Consider the following 19,998-nt stretch of genomic DNA (forward strand, 5'->3'; position numbering starts at 1 on the left):
GTGATTAGTAGTTTATTCTGTTCCAGGTGTGTTTGAGTTAATTATCTTTTTAATTATTATTTCGTGTGGTCTACTCGTTACCCCTGGTGTTTGATGTGTGTGAGTTTGCCTTGTCCTGCCCTGTCTTCAGTAATGTCTGTTGTTTGAGTTTACGTCCTCGTCTGCGTGTCCTTGATCCTCCCTCGTGTGTGCACCGTGACAATAGACATTGTTTCGAATTCACATTTTTGTCTCATTTTTCTCCCTTTTCCCATGGCCTATCAGCTCAGAGATGATTTTTAAGTAAAAAAAAAAAAAAGGACATGCTCGAAAAGTGGAAAAAAGTTCCAAATACTGCCTTAATATTTAATTATGGGAATCGAGTGTTTAATGGTCATTTAATGGGCTTATAATTGAAACTGGAAGTGGTGTCCTCAGTTTGATCGAATTAGGGATGGGGACAAGTAAGGTCCCAAAAAGGCCGCATCCGTTTCAATAACGCTGAGGTGCAAATAGCATCTGCCTAAAATATATTTCCATGCAATGATTGTCAATAAATATGTGATTTGTTTCCTAAAAATCTCATCTTTGTTCTTAATCACTAGATGTGATATTGAGGTGTCTTGGAAGTCTGTCTGAAAGCAGTTTCCTTAGTAAGTTTGGAAACATTAGTTTAAAGTTTGGTTAGTTTATTTTAATTGTTGGTGTACGTGCATTTAAGCACCTGCAATCATCTTCAGTTATCTAACCCTAACTTTCGGCATAAAAATAACATTGGTTTGGTTCTACAAAGAACCTTTGAGCAAAAGGTTCTTAAAATAACAGTATTGTGTGAATTTTAGTGCAAAGAATGACTTTCTGTCACAAAAACCTTTTGTGAAAATGGTAAGGTTCCATGGATATTAAAGGGTCTTGGTAATACCAACAACAAACATTACTTTAATGACAGGCAATATACATTCTGAGTTTTACTGACTGATTGCCAAATAATAAGGTTAGTACACAGCGGACAAATTAGAACAGTTTAAAAGTGACGTGACCTTTAAAAAGCTCTATTTACCCCTAATTCATTCAACATTTGGAGGACCCTTTGTGCACAAAACCTTGCCTGTTGAGCGCTGGTTTTGTATACAGCCCTATCTCTAGCACATCTAATGCACCTGAATAGGTTGTGTGAGCCTGTTAAAGCATGCACACATCTCTGTTAATGTAATGATTATGAAGTTATAGAGCAGCTCATCACAATGATCACCTTTATTACAGAGCGAGTCACAGATTATCAGCAGACTGGGAAAGATGTAATAAACGGAGAGAATAAAGACCGTGTCTGATGACCCTGCTGTCATGAGAATAAAAGAGTGCATTAGAAAAGACTTGTTATTGGGGAATTAATCTTCCTGGATTGCACTTACCCTGGACTAATTCACATTCACCATTCACAAAGCACAGAACATTTTCATTTTTGTTTGTTTGTTTGAATAAATAAATAAGTCATCATTCAGAAGTAACAGCCCCTAGAGGAGCAACAGCATTATGCTGTCAACAGTTATCATATGTCATATTTTTGGGGTGGAAAAATCCTTCTAGCATTAATTGACATATTAACGGCCAATTCAGATGTATACTCTCATTTGTACTTTATACAATTTGTGTGCACCCCACTGATGTTTAATTTTATGGGCTTTTTTAAAGATCACATCATGCAAATCAATACTAAATAGCCACCTCATAAAATAGTTGTGTTTTCTTGTGAGATCAGGTTAGTTAATGTACTATTAGTAGCTTGTGTGAACATCTAGTATATAAAAAACATCAAAAGAGGAAAGAGCATAGGAAAGAGTCATTTTATATTAATACTTCACATTAAAAGTCTCTCTGATGAATAATTAATTCAGAGAAAAGTGTAGCAATTTGACATCCCTGTGTACTAATGAAATGGTATATTAACTTTGTCTTGTTATACCCTTAAGTCACGGTACATGAGTACTTGCAGGCAAAACCATTCTACTGTACACTTGTTAATGGAAGTGTACATCATTCTTCGTCTGACAGAAATATCTATTATTTGACATAAAGGTGTTTGTGACTAAAACCAAGTCTCTGTGAAAAATGACATCTAGTTTTTCTCATTTATCTCTCTTTGGCTCCTTTAATGATTCCCTATAGGTCCTGGGAACATCATCAAAATGAAGACAGTTTTGTTGGACATCTGAGGCGGAGCGTCTGGTTTATCCTGTCAGAATCTCCCTGGGTCCTCACAAGCTGTCATACGCCGCTTTGTTACATCCATTTACACACCAGCTCCTTCAGGACTTGTAATAAAGAGTGATTTCTCGCTCTCCAGGTTGTATCTTCACCCATCATACAGCCTGGACAGTCTGTGTGAAAGCCTCCATCCAGGCCTGAGATGAGGAAGAATTGCCTCTCCTATGACAATCACATCGTCATGTCAGAATGTTCTCATATCCTGTTTCATTAAACTCTAATTTTGGTTAGAAGAGATATTACATTGTCAGGTCCTATTGACCTTGCCATTCTGTTGTCGGCGCTGCTCATATTAGAAAAGGAGGCAGAGGAGAGGAGAAAAATAACAAAAAGCACATTTCCAGCTCATTAATACGAGCTTTTCATCTCTGAAGAATTATTCCCTCACCAAAGCCCTTTTTGGACTGGATGTCATGTTTTATTCAAGTCTCCGCATAAGACATGAGTAAAGTTAACACAATATAATGAAATATTCAATAATTCTTTTGTATTCCATCTCTTCCTCTCTCCGATAGACGTCTTGCTTCGTAACGTTTCTCAGTTGGTCTGGAATTGGTATTTCCTGCCAGACCGCATGTTTGTGCTGCTCATAGTTGATGTAATATAAGGCATATACGTTAAACGACCCATGGTATCGTATACAAAAATATGAAAAGATTTGATTCTCTCCCATCTAAAATAGCTAAATAATTACTGTCACTGGCAGCAATAATAAAGCAACACCACTTTGGATGACTTGGGGTATTCATCAGCCCCAACTGTGAAAACAAGATTGCTTCAGATGTAATTATTGTCCCAAAATTGTTTTTGATACAATCTGCTAAAAAGAGAGCATCCAAACAATGCAGCACATTACATCCCCTTGCACTTTAATTACTGTGATGATGATGATGATGATGATGATGATGATGGTTTACTGTTTCAGTTCAGCTCAGTGTTATTTTGGGCATGCATCAGGCACTTCATTACTGATGCTTCAAAATACAAGCTTTTCTATTTGCAAGAGGAGCCTGTACTAAACATCAGATAAAAACAAATGTTGAATTTGCACAATTTTCATGGAATATTTTTTACTTTGACTCTTTTTTGAAATTTGCTTTGTTTGGTTTCCTTTTTTTTCACACTATATCATGTTCTTAGACCAGTGGTTGAACACACAAATGATGGATTTCTTCATTACAAACATGCTTTTCATTTCACAAGATGTTGATTGATGGACTGGAGTCATTAATATGATGTTTTAATGGACTCTGACGGCACCCATTGACTGCAGAGGATCCATTGCTGAGTAATTCATGTCATGCTAAATTTCAGCAAATGTTTATTTTGGTGTGAAATGTTCCTTTAATTCCAATGTTAGATTTACACGTTATTTTAGTAGTTGATGTCTAATGTAAAATTGCACCCTAGTTGAGAAGTGGTTTTGTAGACATCTTTTATAACTCCTGAAATTATTCTACCCGGTTGTAGTGACTAGATAGAAAGCAATTTTGTATTCACATGTGTGTGTGTTTTGTTTAACACTATTAATGTGTGTGTGTGTGTGTGTGTGTGTGTGTGTGTGATTGTACACACTGGAAGAGATGAAGGGGAAGAGAAAAACTGCTCTCACATTTTAGCTCAGTATCCCTTATGAGCTCCCAAAAGAGCCCCAGAGACACGGCAAATGGAGGAAATGAATGATTTATTTACTTTTTGAATGTGCTGCTAAATATGCAAACGTCAGATGAAAAGCCTAAGCAAATCTATCTGCCTGAGGCAACAACACAGTGTTAAGTTGCTCCTTGAAGTCACCATAAAGCTTTAAAAACTGACCATGAAACCATTTTTCCTTTCCTCATCATGAGACTCAAAACTATTAAGCAGATGCCTCACTAGTGCATTTTCCATATGAGGTTTGTGAATGAATGAATTTAAGCAGATGATCTGCTTTCATAAGGAAGGTAATATAAGGTATCCGAAGGTGCGATCTGTCATTCAAAATATTCTGTAGGTTTCTGGTCTGCTGATGCTGTGCAGAATTGAACAAATATAACAGGAGATGGACCTGTTGTATATGAATTGGATATATGAATGGGAATTATGGCTGGTACTCTCTTAAAAATAAAGGTTTCAAAATTTTTGGCTCCCCAAAGTAACTTTAATTTTATTTGTCTTAGCCTAAAGAATATTTTTTAATCTGAAGAACATTTTTTTCCGATTTAAGGAACCTATTTGTAAAATGATAAAATGGATGGTTCTTTATTCTTGGTTCACACAAACATTTCTATGTATATTAAAAAGGTTCTGGACAAGCTGTTCATAATGAAACTGTCATATAATTGTAATGAAACATAGGCAAGTTTATAATTTTTTATCACTTGCTCTATTATATAACACTTAGCCATCTCTCTTTGTATAACAAATGACTGACAGCAATCTTTATCTCTGACCTATAAGTATGATTGGGTTTGAATTGATTTTGTAAAGCCTCATCTTTGCGGATGCAGACGTTAAGTGCCTTGCTTGGGGGCATGATGGTGGCGCCTGGAGCAGGACTAGTGAAATCCACCGGGAACCGCTTCCTAACAGTGATGGAATTAAGTTGTTCAAACTTCCTGATTATTTGTGCTTCTAAACCAATGCTCTGTTCCAAAAAGTGGAAAAGTAATAAAGTGCAAATAAAAACTATTTTTAATAATGGGGAAAACTGTCTAAATGTCAGAGCTAAGATATTATGCTCACAGTTTTCTCTAACAAAAACAACACAGAATAACCGAGTGGTTCATTACAGTAAACAATATGATGATATTGCACACGGCTTGTTCCCTCATTAGATCATCTTTCTTTAGATTCACTCCAATATGCTTTTTGTTCCATACACTGTGATGGTATAACAACTCCCAATTAAAAACAGACTAGTATTGTACTGTACAGTATATCCAGCATTAACAATGGAGTGATTGTCCTCATAGGCCGGAGCACACTACAGGTACATCTAAAAAAATTAGAATATTGGGAAAAAGTTAATTTTTTCTTGCAACTTATTTCAAAAGGTGAAACTTTCATATATTTTAGATTCATTACATGTAAAGTAAAACATTTCAAAAGTTTTTTTGTTTTAATTTTGATGATTAGAGCTTACAGCTCATGAAAGTCAAAAATCAGTATCTCAAAATATTAGAATATTTAGATTTGAGTCTCAATTAACGACCATCTCTACAGTATAAATTCTGGGTATCTCTTGTTCTTTGAAACCACAATAATGGAGAAGACTGCTGACTTGGCAATGATCCAGAAGATGAACACTGACGCCCTCCACAAAGAGGGTAAGACACAGAGGGTCATTACTGAAAGCTGTGGCTGTTTACAGAGTGCTGTATCAAAGCATATTAAATGCAAAGTTGACTGGAAGGAAGAAATTGGGTAGGAAAAGGTGCACAAGCAACAGGGATGACCGCAAGCTTGAGAATACTGTCAAGCAAAGCTGATTCAAACACTTGTGAGAGCTTCAGAAGGAGTGGACTGAAGCTGGAGTCAGTGCATCAAGAGTCTCCACGCTCAGACGTCTTCAGGAAAAGAGCTACCAAGCCACTTCTGAACCAGAGACAACGTCAGAAGCGTCTTACCTGGGCTGTGGAGAAAAAGAACTGGACTGTTGCTCAGTGCTCCAAAGTCCTCTTTTCAGATGAAAGTAAATTTTGCATTTCATTTGGAAATCAAGGTCCCAGAGTCTGGAGGAAGAGAGGAGAGGCACAGAATCCATGTTGCTTGAAGTCCAGTGTGAAGTTTCCACAGTCAGTGATGATTTGGGCTGCCATGTCATCTGCTGGTGTTGGTCCACTGTGTTTTCTGAAGTCCACAGTCAACGCAGCCATCTACCAGGACATTTTAGAGCACTTCATGCTTCCTTCTGCTGAGAAGCTTTATGGAGATGCTGATTTCATTTTCCAGCAGGAATTGGCACCTGCCCACACTGCCAAAGGTACCTGAAGCTGGTTCAATGACCATGGTGTTACTGTGCTTGATTGGCCAGCAAACTAGCCTGACCTGAACCCCATAGAGAATCTGTGGGCTATTATCAAGAGGAAGATGAGACACCAGACCCAACAATGCAGATGACCTGAAGACCGCTATCAAAGCAACCTGGGCTTCCATTACACCTGAGCAGTGCCACAGGCTGATTGCCTCCATGCCACGCCGCATTGAGACAGTAATTCATGCAAAAGGAGGAGCCTGACATTTCTGTTTAAAATATCCTTTTTTTATTGATCTTATGTAATATTCAAATTTTCTGAGACGCTGCATTTTGGGTTTTCATCATCTGTAAGCCATAATCATCAAAAGTTCAAGAAATAAAGCCTTGAAATATTTCACTCTTTGTGTAATGAATATATATAATATATGGGTTTAAATTTCTGAAATGAGGAAGAAAAAATATTGACCTTTTTCACGATATTCAAATTTTTTGAGATGTACCTGTATCTATCCCTCCACATTCAACCGTGACTGGCTGATGATCAGACCCCAACCTTTATCCCATGAGATCCGTCTCTGACTGTTCTCTGATTTACATATCAAGAAAATAATTTTACTTGAGACACTGGGGTGAGTTGTAAAACCATCAGTTTGACCAATTAGTCATGAGCAACAGGATTAAAATTACTACCATGCATGAGCACCACCCTCCAGTATTAAAAATAATACAGTTACAGGTCAAAAACAAGATGAGAAGCAACAGAACTTATTTCATTTCATTTCACATCTAGCTTATAGTTTGATTTGTGACCATGTCAATGGATATTAAATAACACAATTGATATCATATGAATGAACAGGTAATTTAATATAAAACTTCCTCATGTTCATTTATTTATTTCATTTCTATATTATGGCTTATCAGATGAGGAGGGTTATAATTTTCCAATATACATCCATATTAATGTAGTTTTCAATTTTACTTAAAATGAAATGGAAGTGGCTGGGAAATACAATAAATCTATGCACAAATCTGAATATGCCCATGTTTTCGTCTGGTACTAAGGTAGTTTAACATTTTACATACATATTGATATATTTATTATATGTATTTTACATACTTTACATTAATTTACACACTTTAGTGATAATAGGAGATTTCTAAACGAATTTGTAGCAGATACACTATTGTTCAAAAGTCAGGTGTGAGAATTACATTTTTATTTAATTTTTTTAAATAAGTGTGTTTTGCTCACTAAGGTTGCATTTATTTAATGAAAATACAATATAGTAAAAGTAAAAAAAAAATTTGTGACATAGGCTATTAATGCAATTTCAAATAATTTGTTTATTTTAATATATTTTAAAAATGTAATTCGTTCCTGTGATGCAAAGCTGAATTTTCAGTGTCACGCGATCCTTCAGAAATCATTTTAAATATGCTGATATGCTTTTTTCAGGATTCTTTCAAAATATTCAAATTCAAAAGAACAGAATTTATTTGTAATAGAAATCTTTTGAAACTATTTTAGGGACTGGTTTGAAAACTAGGGGCGGCTGTTACCTGCTGGTTTAGTATGGCATTACTCCAGGAGGGCGGAGTTATGCACCTGTAGGTGGGAGGAGTTTGGAAGTGCAATCTTAGGACAGCAGGAATTAAATGTCAAATTCCCATAATTATAACTTTGACCTGCGGCGGCGTCTATAAACGACATCATAAGATGAAGACCGCGCGTAACAGGACTGAACGCTTCCAGAGCTGCTGCTCTATGACTTTTAAAGAGTGGCGATAAACGAAGCGCGCACCGTTTAAAAGGTTATTCGAGGATGTTGTCAAACAGACTGTAAATGAGCTCGAGTAGGCTATGGTTGATTTTGGCTTAAATTGCGATTCCCAGTCATAAGCATCGTCTCGAATTATATCAAAGTAAACGGCGTTTGCGCTTTTAATAGCGGATAAACTGCGCCGTCGCTAGTGGCCACTGATAACAGAAGTGGTTTAGCCATGCAAAACTGACTAAAGCAGATTTCTTTGACGGGGACACAACTGGTAGGATTCCCCCCTCTGCTGTCCGCAGGCGGCAGCCCATGATTGAAAGTAAGAGATGGGCTGGGCCGCGTCTTTGTGACAATAGAGAAGAGCTGAAGGTGATCGCGGGAGGAGCATTTCTAACCCTAACCCTAACCCATCTGCTCATATATCCGTCTGAAGAAGCTCTACAAGTTTATGCACGACCACAGCAAGCCGGTTATTTGACGCGGACTGGACGAGCTGGTCTCACTCCTCCTCCTCCTCCTCCTCCTCGCGTGGGCTGCTCGCGCTGCTGGGAACTGGAGAGCTCAGATCCATCCCAGCCTTCAGCTCACTGTATCGGATGTGATTTACCGGCGGAAACCATCCAAAGGCTTTGAGTCTCACGCGCGGCTGTTGTTCGTGTTTGACTCGGCAGAGATTGAATCGTTGTCCGAACAGGTGCACGCGTTCAGAACTCCATCCAGACTCATTTCTGAAGGTCTGAGTGGCGATTAGGAATTTATAACCACATTTGCAGTTTTCCCCTGCGATATCTGGACTTAATTTTAGAAACAGGAGAACTATGGATATCAAATGGCTTATTATAGCCTTTGCGGTTTTGGGTAAGTTATGCCTTTACTACAACATCATTTTGTGACCCCCCCCCCCCCCCCCCCCCGTTTAATTACCCCCAGAGCTGATTAATAAGATGCCCTTTTAATTCATTAGATGAACTTGTTGCAGATTTGTGTCGTTTTTGATGGATGGTGCTGGTATTTGAGATGCATTGACGCGTTGGCTGCACGTTAATAATCTGGAGATGCGCGATTCTTTCTCATCCAGACGTTTCCATGACTGTGGATGCTTGTAACCCAAGTTACGAGGCTCTGGAAGGATGTATAGTACATACTGGAATATTAAGTGGTTTTTGATGTGGTCCAGTGACTAAGTTGTCTAAGCAGTGATGGTGAAGGATGTTTAAAGTTCTCTCAGGTCGCTTGTATGTTTCAGTGTGTTATGTCAGATGTTCTTAAACGATTGTGTATTCCTTAAAACATCTTAAAGCTGTCATTTTGGCTACATGCCATGCATGTATTACACAAATATTCGAGATTAATGCATATACTTATGTGGATAATGTGGTGTTTTTACACGCTGTTGTGGTGATAAAGGTGTAGACTCTCTCGGAGCATGGATTGAATGAGAGATATCAGTTGTTTCTAAATCTATTTACTTGTTTAACATGGATGTAATGGTGTCTGAGTTGATTGACCCAACAGCGTGCTCGGACTTGTTCTCCCTGTTTTTCTTCACACTTTGACAAACACGAGGCAGCTGGGTCTCAACAGCTCTGGTCAGATGAGTGGGGTTTGGGGTTGATGTTGGTTTAAAGCCCAGCTGGAGATTAATGTTCCTTTATGGGGGACATCCAAACAAGTGAACACTGGAGAGCATTGATTGATTTGAGGGCACTACACACAGTTTCACTCTTAAAGGTGCACCCAGTATTTTTTATTTTATTATTTTTTGGCTAATTAGAAGTGCTTAAATGCAAATAAATTAACAACACTTTTGAGAAATAGCATTACAGTGATGTTCACTCACATGATATGAAGACTTGAGGCTTGTCAGTTTTCAGGAAAATCTGGTTTTATTGACACGGAGCAGGTTGCCCTCTTATGGGTGCCACTATGTTGACATCAGATGATCTGCTGTGTCATGAAATTTCTCGGAAAGATTGTATTTATGAGATGAACGGTGATGAATTGTTATATCGAATATATAACAATTCAGTTTATAGCACCTGCATAAATTGAATATAAACATAAAAAAATGCAAATTGTGATGAATAGCAGCTAAATGTAGGCCTACACAAACAACTTTAAGCCTTCTAGCAGCAGTTTTAATTCTTGATCTACTGCTTGACACAAGTCTGTGTCATTACAAGTTCATGACACTGAAACACACCTGTCCTTACATGCCAGACGTCACACACACCTGGATTCAGACTCACCTGTGTGTCATTGGGTTAGCAAGCACAGTGTATTAGTCTCACAGACGTTCTCAAAACAGATGTGTGTGATTACAGTTTATGATCTTAGTGTATCTCTGCTGATGATGACACTATTGTCTAGGTTATACACTCAACAACTGCTGGACATCTGGAGCTGTGTTTGTGTTGTGAGAGAGCATGTTTTGCCAATGAACTAGGTTAATATGACATTGAGCTCGGACTCCCGTTGGATTATCCTAACCCCCCACAGACTGAATCTCCTGTATCCATGTAGATAAGTGGAGACAGAATGGAACAGGCTGTTATTTCATTAATCAACACTCTTTTACTCATGCAAAACCCTTTTTAAGCTGCTGTCAGTGCTCACTCGTGAGTGCCAGTCACAGAGGAAACCATTAATGTGTACATATTCTACTCATACCTCCCTCCCCCATTCGCTTTTGTCCCCTTTCTTTTCCTCATCACACAAGCAAATACTGTCCTACTCATTCACACAAACTCTCTACCTCCTAACAAACAACAGATGGCTGTACCGTCCTGGACAAGAGGCATGTTAGTTCTGCAGGGAGGGGCCTGGGCGAGAATGGAGCATTGGCTACTGTTGGCTTTCTTATAACTTTTGGTGAAAAAGAAAAATGGCGTCAGTGAGGTTGCATGCTTCTGATTTGATCAAACGAGTATGAGAAGTACGGTTAATTTGTACCATTTTTGGCCTTTTGCATTACTATAGCAGACCAGTTCCCTAGATCATCTTTGATAGAGGCTCATACTGCTCCTTTAGTGTTGAGGTTCTATTAAATTACATGCAAATGATCATATTTCAGTAAAGAAGATCTTCAAAACACTGTGGGTTTGAACGCAGGGGAACTCGAGGGTTTTTGAGGAAATGCATGAACAGCTCATTTTCATATTCACATAAGCAGGTGAGCTGTATCTGAGTGAGCGAAGCAAGCTTTTCTCGAACGGAGCTGAAAATATGTAGTTTTTCATTCTGAGTGAACATCTTCCTACCCCCTGTTTTTGTGTTACTCTGCTTGCAAAACAGCAGGAGAGTTAATAGGCCCACAAACCGGTAAACACAACCGTAAAAAGCTTTTTTTATAGTAGTGTCACTGTTGTATTCATAATTTAGTTTTCCTCACTCGTGGGAAATACTTTTATTTATTTTTTATAGGAGCATGTGGTGTAGGGCTAGTCGATATGGCCAAACACTAACAGTATTTATCTAATGCGGAAGGAAATGTTTCCACATGTTTGTTAGACCTTGAATGAAGGGAAAAATAACCCGTTTGGTCACGGTTAAACTCCATAGAGTAGATCAACATTTAATTTAGGACATCATGAAATCAATTAAATTTTTTCCTAAATTCTTTGCTTTCCATTTTTTTCTTGATTCTGAGTTTTATGGTTTAATACAAACCAATCATCAAAAATGTTGTCTAATGAAACAGATTAACAGTTTAGACAGACTGACATGCACTGATAACTTTGCAGTTGTCTTTTGCTTATTTCTGTTGAGTTTATTGCTGTTTAGATGAATCCATATCAAGTAAAAATGTTAATAGCTTATCATCGATAGACCAGTTTTATCACAATCTCTATATGGTATAGTTTATGTAATGTTCATGCTTATCAAGATGCTACACTTGTGGTATTGCGGTCTGGAGATAAGGCTGGTGTGTGTGTGTGTGTGTGTGTGCGCGCTAGATAATGTTTTACTGTGTTTGTCTGATCGCAGTGTTTGTTTATGCATAAGCAGTGTTCCCATAAGCAATGCTATCCTCATAGTATGCTAATTTTAACTACTTTTCACCCATTTTAATGCAGCTGTTTGAACACCATACAGGAAGAGGTCATAAAGAGAACGACAGAATGGAAAAAGTGAGTGCTAGAGAGAGATTATTCAAGGTGTTTGTCTGAAGCCTTTATTAGCCCCCCACTGACTCGGGCACATTAGCCGAGCTTAGCTTCCCTGCATGGAGTTCACAAAAAACAATTCTCTCACTCGGGCTGGGCTTAATAAAGCCTCACTGAGTGGGTTTTGGGTTTATTAGAAATACAGAGGAAATTAAAGGTGCTATAAGCAATTTTAGACATTCTCTAACTCTGTGCTTGTCATGCAAGACCCCCCTGCAGCCTCCTATCCGACTTGTGCTAGGTCTGTTATAAACCTTAGCACATTATTGTGATCTTTAGTTCTAGCTCAAGAGCTTTTCTTAACCAGTAAGCTATGCTGACGAATAGGCTAATATTACTAACTAATAGCTAAATGCTCACATTTTTATTTAGCTTTGCTTATGAAAATATCATAAACACATTTTGTAATTAAGAAGAAATTCACCTTAAACAGATTTTCTCCCATTTCTAATTAGAAATCACATACTAATCTACCCTTAAGTTGATAATGTTATGCTAATTTAGTGTTTCTCAGTGTTTTTACTCTGTTGTCCAACACAATATTCAAAGGCTTCCCTCAGACAGGCTAATTTATTTCCAGTATTGCTTCTATAATTATGACAAAGCTGCTTGTTTTCAAACTTTTTATTAATTAACAGAAACTACACGTAGGCCTATTGATTTATTAAATCAGTTAACCATGATTTATTTTGTGATTGTCCAGAACTTTCAAGAACTGTATGTTCTTAAACACAAATAGTTTGGGGGAACAGAAGTATGATATCATGCACATTCTGATTTGATGTATTTTAAGCATCTTGATTTTAAAAGTATTTTAATATATTAACAATGTATTAATTAAATACCGTTAAGTCATCCTCCAGCCCCTTTTGAATGTTGGCTGCATCCCAATTTGAGAAGCATTGCCTTAGATTCAAACCATGAGTGAGTCCTTTTGATTGATTCATTGAAAGAAATGGTTTATATGTTGAATCAGACTACACTGGTTGTGCAAACATAATTGAAACATAATAACTCTGGTAACAAATAAGAATAATAATAATAAAAAATGCTGTGGATTTAAGCGGCGTGGCGTAGATTCAGCATTGATGGCTGTGAAGGAAACATGGATTTCTCAAAAAAAACATTGTCCATGTCAGCAAAATGATTTACAGACAGCGTTTCTGACTGGCCACATAGCCTACGGCTGTCACAAAGACACGTGTCATTTCTCAGGACACCCATTTCAGTGATGTTAAGTAGAAGAGGCATTTTAGGTGTGGTGTTCCAGAAAATGTGTCCATCAAACCCATCACTGCTGTGATGAAGTTGTGTTTGAAGTGGGAAACAATGGTAATTTATTTATATGTAATAACTTATAATAAATAAAATTATATTACAATAATAATAAAAAAAGAAAATTGTGATGGCTTTGGTTAGAGGAGGTAGGACTCACCAGTTGACTGCCAAAACTGTAGTGGTCATTTCTGCCATGTTAGGACTCTACCAGCCATCAGCGCTGTTTACACCCAGTGTTCAACTTCAACACAATGGGGTTAAGAGTCCCAGCGACGTGTACGATTCTTGTAGAACACGCATTGCACAGATACACAGTGTGTTCATAGGAACATGATCATTGCACTCTTTCTGAGGAGCCCATTTACGCCTCCCACACAACACTTTGGTATCTCGCCATGGCTTTTCAGTCAGCCGTTCACTCTGTTGTAGAACATGGTTGTCCTTCAAAACCCTGAGAATGTTGCTGTAGTTGGGGGGGGGGGGGGGGGATCTCAGTTGCCTGACTCCCGAGTGACCCGTTGCTCCAGAATGCTGATCCATGAATATTTAGCTACGAGCATCTAGCTGGGGTCCCAGGGCCCTATCCTGTCTGATATGTATGTTCAGGACTGCCTTGAGATGAGGCCAGCGCTACACGTGTTTATACATTCATGGCATACTGTTCATTTTCCACGCTTCAGGGGATTATTACCGTGGTGAAGATCTGTATATACACTTAAAGCAATTACTTTTCAGAAAGTATATTTTTTGGAGTTACAGATAATAAGGATTAGCCTACTCTACTCTTTCAGAGTAAATGTCAGAGTAAATTTAATTTGCACCTGCTATTTTCTTCTATTTAGGTGAGATTGCATGTGAAAAAGTGTGGAAAAAAAAATAACCCCTAAACTAAATTGGTCTTCAGTTTTGGGCTTTTTGGTGTTTGAAGTTGTCCGTTCAATTCTACAGAAAAAAAGGTTATTGGTCTAGTTTTCTATGGAAATATGTAGGGAAGATGTCTTTGACGTATCCTAGTCTATATTACCTCAGCTAACCCCTGTGTTCTGCATAGAATTTAGAATTTGCAGTGTTCAAATATATGTACATACATTTAAACTTAAAAGCAAGTATTTATTTTGATGTTATCTTGATTCTCTTCAAATTCTCCTAAAATGTTGTCTTAAAAGACAACATGTCCTGGATGAACTCCCCATATCAACATTTTAATGTTCAACTCAAAGTTCTGGATTAAAAATGTATGAGAATGACTGAAGTTTCTGCATGCTTTATATTGTCAAATTCAGTAAACTGTCCAAAAATAAGCCACGGCTTTATAGTATAGTTTCTATCCCTTGGTGTGCTGGAAGCTGGTTGGACTATCATGAGTAAAAGGTCAAGAAGGCATTTAGTGTGGGTGTGTCGCTTTACAATTGTTTGTCTTTATCAGGTCTACTGCTGTGAGATGTTATCAGCTTAAGTTTGAGATATTTAGTTAAGATTTTATCGGCTTTGGTCTGTGCCTGGTACCTGCCTCTGGCTCTTCCACACTTACAGGAAAACAGACCCCCTCTCAAGATCTGACCAAGAAACTGAGGCTTTTTCCTGCATGTTGGACCTCATTCAAGTACCTTTAAGTGCTGTAGTCCCTTCTTTGAATTTCTTTCGAAGAGATCTTCTCCCCCCAACAGCTGAGCACACACACAATTACCTGACCCCCATTCACAGCAAACACTTCCACCTACCCACACAAGACATTTAGATCATTTACTATATTTAAAAACATTTATATCTTCTGTAGTAACAATTGCTAAAGTGTGCACATTTAAGAATGTTTTTAAAATCTTGAATTTTGACAGTCAAAACCCTGTTTTGAATTTTGAGATTTTTGACAATAGTAGGTTGAGTTTATTATCACTGATATTCAGATCTGTTGTTGTAGCTCTATATGATTTATATCACTTATAGAAGAGGCATAGAAATCTGACACAAACAGGCTAAAGGACTGTGCAGAGTTTAGTGGACATAGCTTGAGATTTTTATAAGGATTTAAAGTCAGTAGTTTTCAGTGGAAACTTACAGGGTTTTGCTTCTGTTTGAGAGCTTGACATACAGTCGATTGTACTTCCTCTTGGAGCTTTCAGCCAGCACTTTTCAATGAAAACCTATAAGTTTTCACTGTGGTTTGAGAGTCTCTGGTGAGTTCAAGTACTCAGAAAAGATATAGCAATCCGAGCCAGAACCGGTTGAGTTTGGTGGATATAGCTTGGGAGCTCTAATTGGAATTAGCCTACATTCAGAAGTTTTCAGTGGAAACCAATGGGAAGGGTTTAGCTCCTGTCCTGTTTGAGACTCCACAACTGGAAAACGGATGTACAGTAGGCTAGAAAAGATGTGCAGTTTTGAGTTAGAACAGTTTGTATGACTGTGGCAACTTTGGGGAATGTAGGTCGAAAAGTGTTACAGTGTGAAGTTTTGGGTTAGGGATTTTGAAAGAAACATTGCCCACGTTTGTTGACTTCACTCACCTAGAGTTCCTGTATGCCCCTAATACCAGGCACTACCAATAGTCCTGACGTCCCTCTGGGGAAGGTCCTAAACAGCAGTGATCAAGCCAAACCTAATAATTCATCTGTCATGCTTGAAAACTGCTTTTGGAAATAACCGAAAGCCTGACTCTATTGAGAGATACTGCCATTACTGCTTTAGCAAACCCAAGGAATCTGAGTGATCGCACTTAAAACGACAGAATAAAGCAGTCAATCAGGAGCAGTGTGTTGGCAGGGCTTCATTAACTCTGGTCAGATGCCTGCTGTCTGATTGTTTTCTTTAGAACAAAGGAGCGAGTGGACGGGCAAAAATGGAGGAGTAGGAATGAGGGATTAGAGGATAAAGGCTTCCACTTTTCTTTTAGGACACATTGCCATTCAAAGACAAGAACGTGACTGACAATTGCTACGGAAGCCAGTCAGAAGAGACTAATTCACTGTTAATTAGCTTTCTTTCTAATGTTGTGCTGTGCGCACAAACATGGAGATGGAGATTTTGAGTTAAAAGCTAAAAGCTGTCATTCACTCAAGACACTCAAGTTTAGTTAAGCTTGAGCTTCCATTGGGTTTTCTTTGACAAATACCAGTCATTAGTTGACTTCTAATGATTTAGTGCTTTAAAGTGTGTCTATTCAAACAAAGGGGGCAATGGAAAGAGGGTAGGGAGGGAGAGGCACTCCAGAGAAGCGAGACAGTCTGGGGGTCTGTGGGTGGCTAGACTAGACACATAAGTGGTTTTCCCGGTGGGATGTTGGAGCGCAGTCGAGTCGACTGGTCACAAACACTAAATATTTTAGCGTGTCCACGGAACTGATGGATGGAACGGTGGAGTGGGGTGTCTGCAACCCGTTCATGAATAATTCACAAGGGCACTCGAGGGACAGTGGGAAGGCGGGTCAGTCTATGGGTGGGGGTTGATTGTATAGATAGAGGGATAAGATGGGGTCCAGAGAAGACACAAAGATTGTACTATTCTGAGCGATTGACCGTAAGTAGGACATTCCTGGACAACATATTTTATTTGGTCTTGGGCAGTTTTCCTGCTGGGGCTACTTGCTTCATCTAGACTGCACTGCATGCTAAACCATCATTTCCCAAAGATTTTAAAGGGTAGATGCATTTAGATATTTCAGGCTGTAATTGTTGAATCATCATGCCCAAGGATCCAAAACATGTCCTACTTGGATAAATCATATCCTAAATTGGGTATACTTTAGGGGTTTCTTCACACCTGGTATTAAGATGTGTTTTTAGTGATCCGATCACAAGTGGTCAGTTGAGATGCTTTGCTGTTTATGTCAGCTATTAAAGTGATAATTCACCCACTCATGTTGTACAAAACCCTTAATACCTTCGTTCATCTTTGGAACACAAACATGTTTGGTGAAATCCGAGAGCTTTTTGACAGCAACGCAACTGACACGTTCAAGACCCAAAAATGTAGTTAAGACGTCATTAAAATAGTCCATGTGACATCAGTGGTTCAACCTTAATTTCATGAAGCTACAACAATGCTTTTTGTATGCAAAGAAAGCAAAATAATGACTTTTATTCAACAATTTCTTCTCTTCTATGTCAGACTTCGATGCAAGTAATGACAGCATTTTAATTATTGGGTGAACTATCCCTTTTTTAGCATTTCAAAAATGCATCTTCTGTGACACTTGTTTGGATTTTGTCAAGATACTCCGCTCTTGTTTCATCACTCTACATCACTTTCACAGGAGCACACTGAGTATGGAATTTGAATTCTATTGAATATATGAACCCATGTTGCGTTGAAAGGATAAGGAGGGCAACTGCAATTTCAATCTGCAATCTGTGTTTTTAATTCTGCAACATTTCAATGGCATAGTTTGATGCACCTTCTCTTAACATGTCTAAGAATGATCATGTGTGGGCAGCGAGTAGGCAGAGCTTCACTTCAGGCAGGGAAGCATTCAGGACTGTTGTATTTCCACTACAAATGTGATGTGATCGCTTGTGTTTTTGACTGCATACACATGTGGTTTCAGTGATTCAATCACAAAACACTTTAGACCCTGTTTCCACCTGTATTTAGCACTGATCACTTGTGATTGGATCCCTTAAAACGCATTGCAATGCCAGATGGAAATGGGGCCTAACACAGTCCTGTTTGCTCGCACTGCGCTCACAAACGCTGCTTTATCAGGCATTACAGGCGAGATGAAATAGAAATGAGCCCAATCAACCAATCACCGCAGATTAACGTCACGCAAAGGAGGGGTTTGGAAAAATGAATCATTGAGTGAATCGTTTGGGAGTCGTTGAGCAAGTAAGATAAAAATAAATGCATATTATAAGCCAATGAAAGTGTTTTTTTGACCTTGCATGCATGTCAACCTGTTATTGGGGACTCCCGAAACCAAAATATGAACCTTTCATTACCCATAATAGGGGCACTTTAAGGCCCCGTTTACACTAGTGTCTTTTTGTTTAAAATGGTGTTTTAGAATGAAAACGATCAACGTTCACACTGGCGTCTCTGCTGCGTTTCAGATACGATCTCCATTGACACTGCACAACCGAAAACGCATGTCACATGACCATTCATGCAGGTACAACCATAGATCTGTATAGGTAGATTCCCTATTGTTTAGATGGCGGACGCGTCTGCGTGCTTGGAGCGGTCGAATGGCGAATCTACCCACACACATCTATGGGTACAATAATGCACATGATGTTATTGTTTACACGGCTGTCAAGGATACGCAGTGAGAATGTGGGCAGCCACGCCATCGGTTTCAAAAGTCTATGTTATCGACCTTGAAAACGCCGGAGTAGTGTAAACGATAGGCGTATCCGTAGCAAAAGTTATGCATTTTAAAAAGAAAACGCACTAGTGTAAACGAGACCCCGTTATGCTCTCCTGCTGGAAGAATGAAACATGATCTGACATGCTAATAAAGGGCAACTTAGACTAAATATTTATCTGGTTACTGAATACAATGTAGAGACTCACTTTAAGATGAAGAGAAATTGAGTTGTTTTGTCTCTTCTCCTTTTCTGATGATACAGTAAAATTAGATTAATATTGATCTAGATTGAAATTAACTAGTAAATGAACTAGCCAGATCAATAAACGCTATAGCTACATTTAAAGTATGCAGCATGAATCACTGCTGACAATTTGAATCTGTTGGCCACTTCCTCTGCCTGTGTTTCTAATGACATTCACTGCTTCCTCTGCCTCAGGATTAAGTGAAAGCTGAGGGAAGTATCCCTGTTGTATCTCTGGTGCAATAGCCTCCCCCATTTATCTTCTGCAGTCTCTTATACTATGATGCAAGAAATAGTTTTTGGAAAGATCTATGTGTTTTGTTTCTTGTTTTGGTAATTAGAATGGCCTCCATAGCATAGAGTATATAAACTACATTGGGAGGCTCATGACTCAACTCTGGTATGAGATGCATCAGAAGACTTTCTTCTCTTTTTTTGGACCTAAAGGTACGGTGTTCTAGTCTGGATAAGGTTTTTCTTACTTTTTTTTTCTTTTCTACTCTTATATACCAACATCTTGGTTACTTTTGAATACGCTAGATCAGGGGTCTGGATCTGAGCTTTGTTTTAAATCTAAACCAGGATTTCTTATCATTTTTGTTACCAAAATCCCCCAAATATGATGATCCCTTTGAGGGGGACCCCATCCTAAAATATAAAACAAGGCAGCTTTATATTTGAATGAATGAACAGCTAGTACTGTGAGAAAGAAAATACTTAGTATAAACCTAAAAATATTATATATATATATATATATATATATATATATATATATATATATATATATATATATATAATATAAATATATATAATATAAATTATTAAATGTGACCCTGGAGCACAAAACCAGTCATAAGTGTAAATTTTTCGAAATTGAGATTTCTACATCATCTGAAATCTGAATAAATGATCTTTCCATTGATGTATGGTTTGTTATGATCGGACAATATTAGGCTGAGATACAACTATTAGAAAATCTGGAATCTGAGGGAGCAAAAAAATCTAAATATTGAGAAAATCTCCTTTAA

General features: G+C 38.2%; 1 protein-coding gene across 1 annotated transcript in view; it reads left to right on the forward strand.

Moving 5' to 3' along the window:
- The first annotated feature begins 8,334 nt into the window (after positions 1-8,334).
- The window catches only part of LOC306877166 (immunoglobulin superfamily member 3-like), a 142,873-nt gene continuing 131,209 nt past the window's right edge, over positions 8,335-19,998 (forward strand). The window contains exon 1 of the mRNA XM_079428732.1: positions 8,335-8,838. Coding sequence (XP_079284858.1) covers positions 8,799-8,838 — 40 coding nt within the window. The 5' untranslated portion in view covers positions 8,335-8,798. The remainder of the gene's footprint in view (positions 8,839-19,998) is intronic.

This window comes from Barbus barbus (genome assembly GCF_936440315.1).
Source record: "Barbus barbus genome assembly, chromosome: 11".
In the NCBI taxonomy this organism is placed as follows: Eukaryota; Metazoa; Chordata; class Actinopteri; order Cypriniformes; family Cyprinidae; genus Barbus; species Barbus barbus.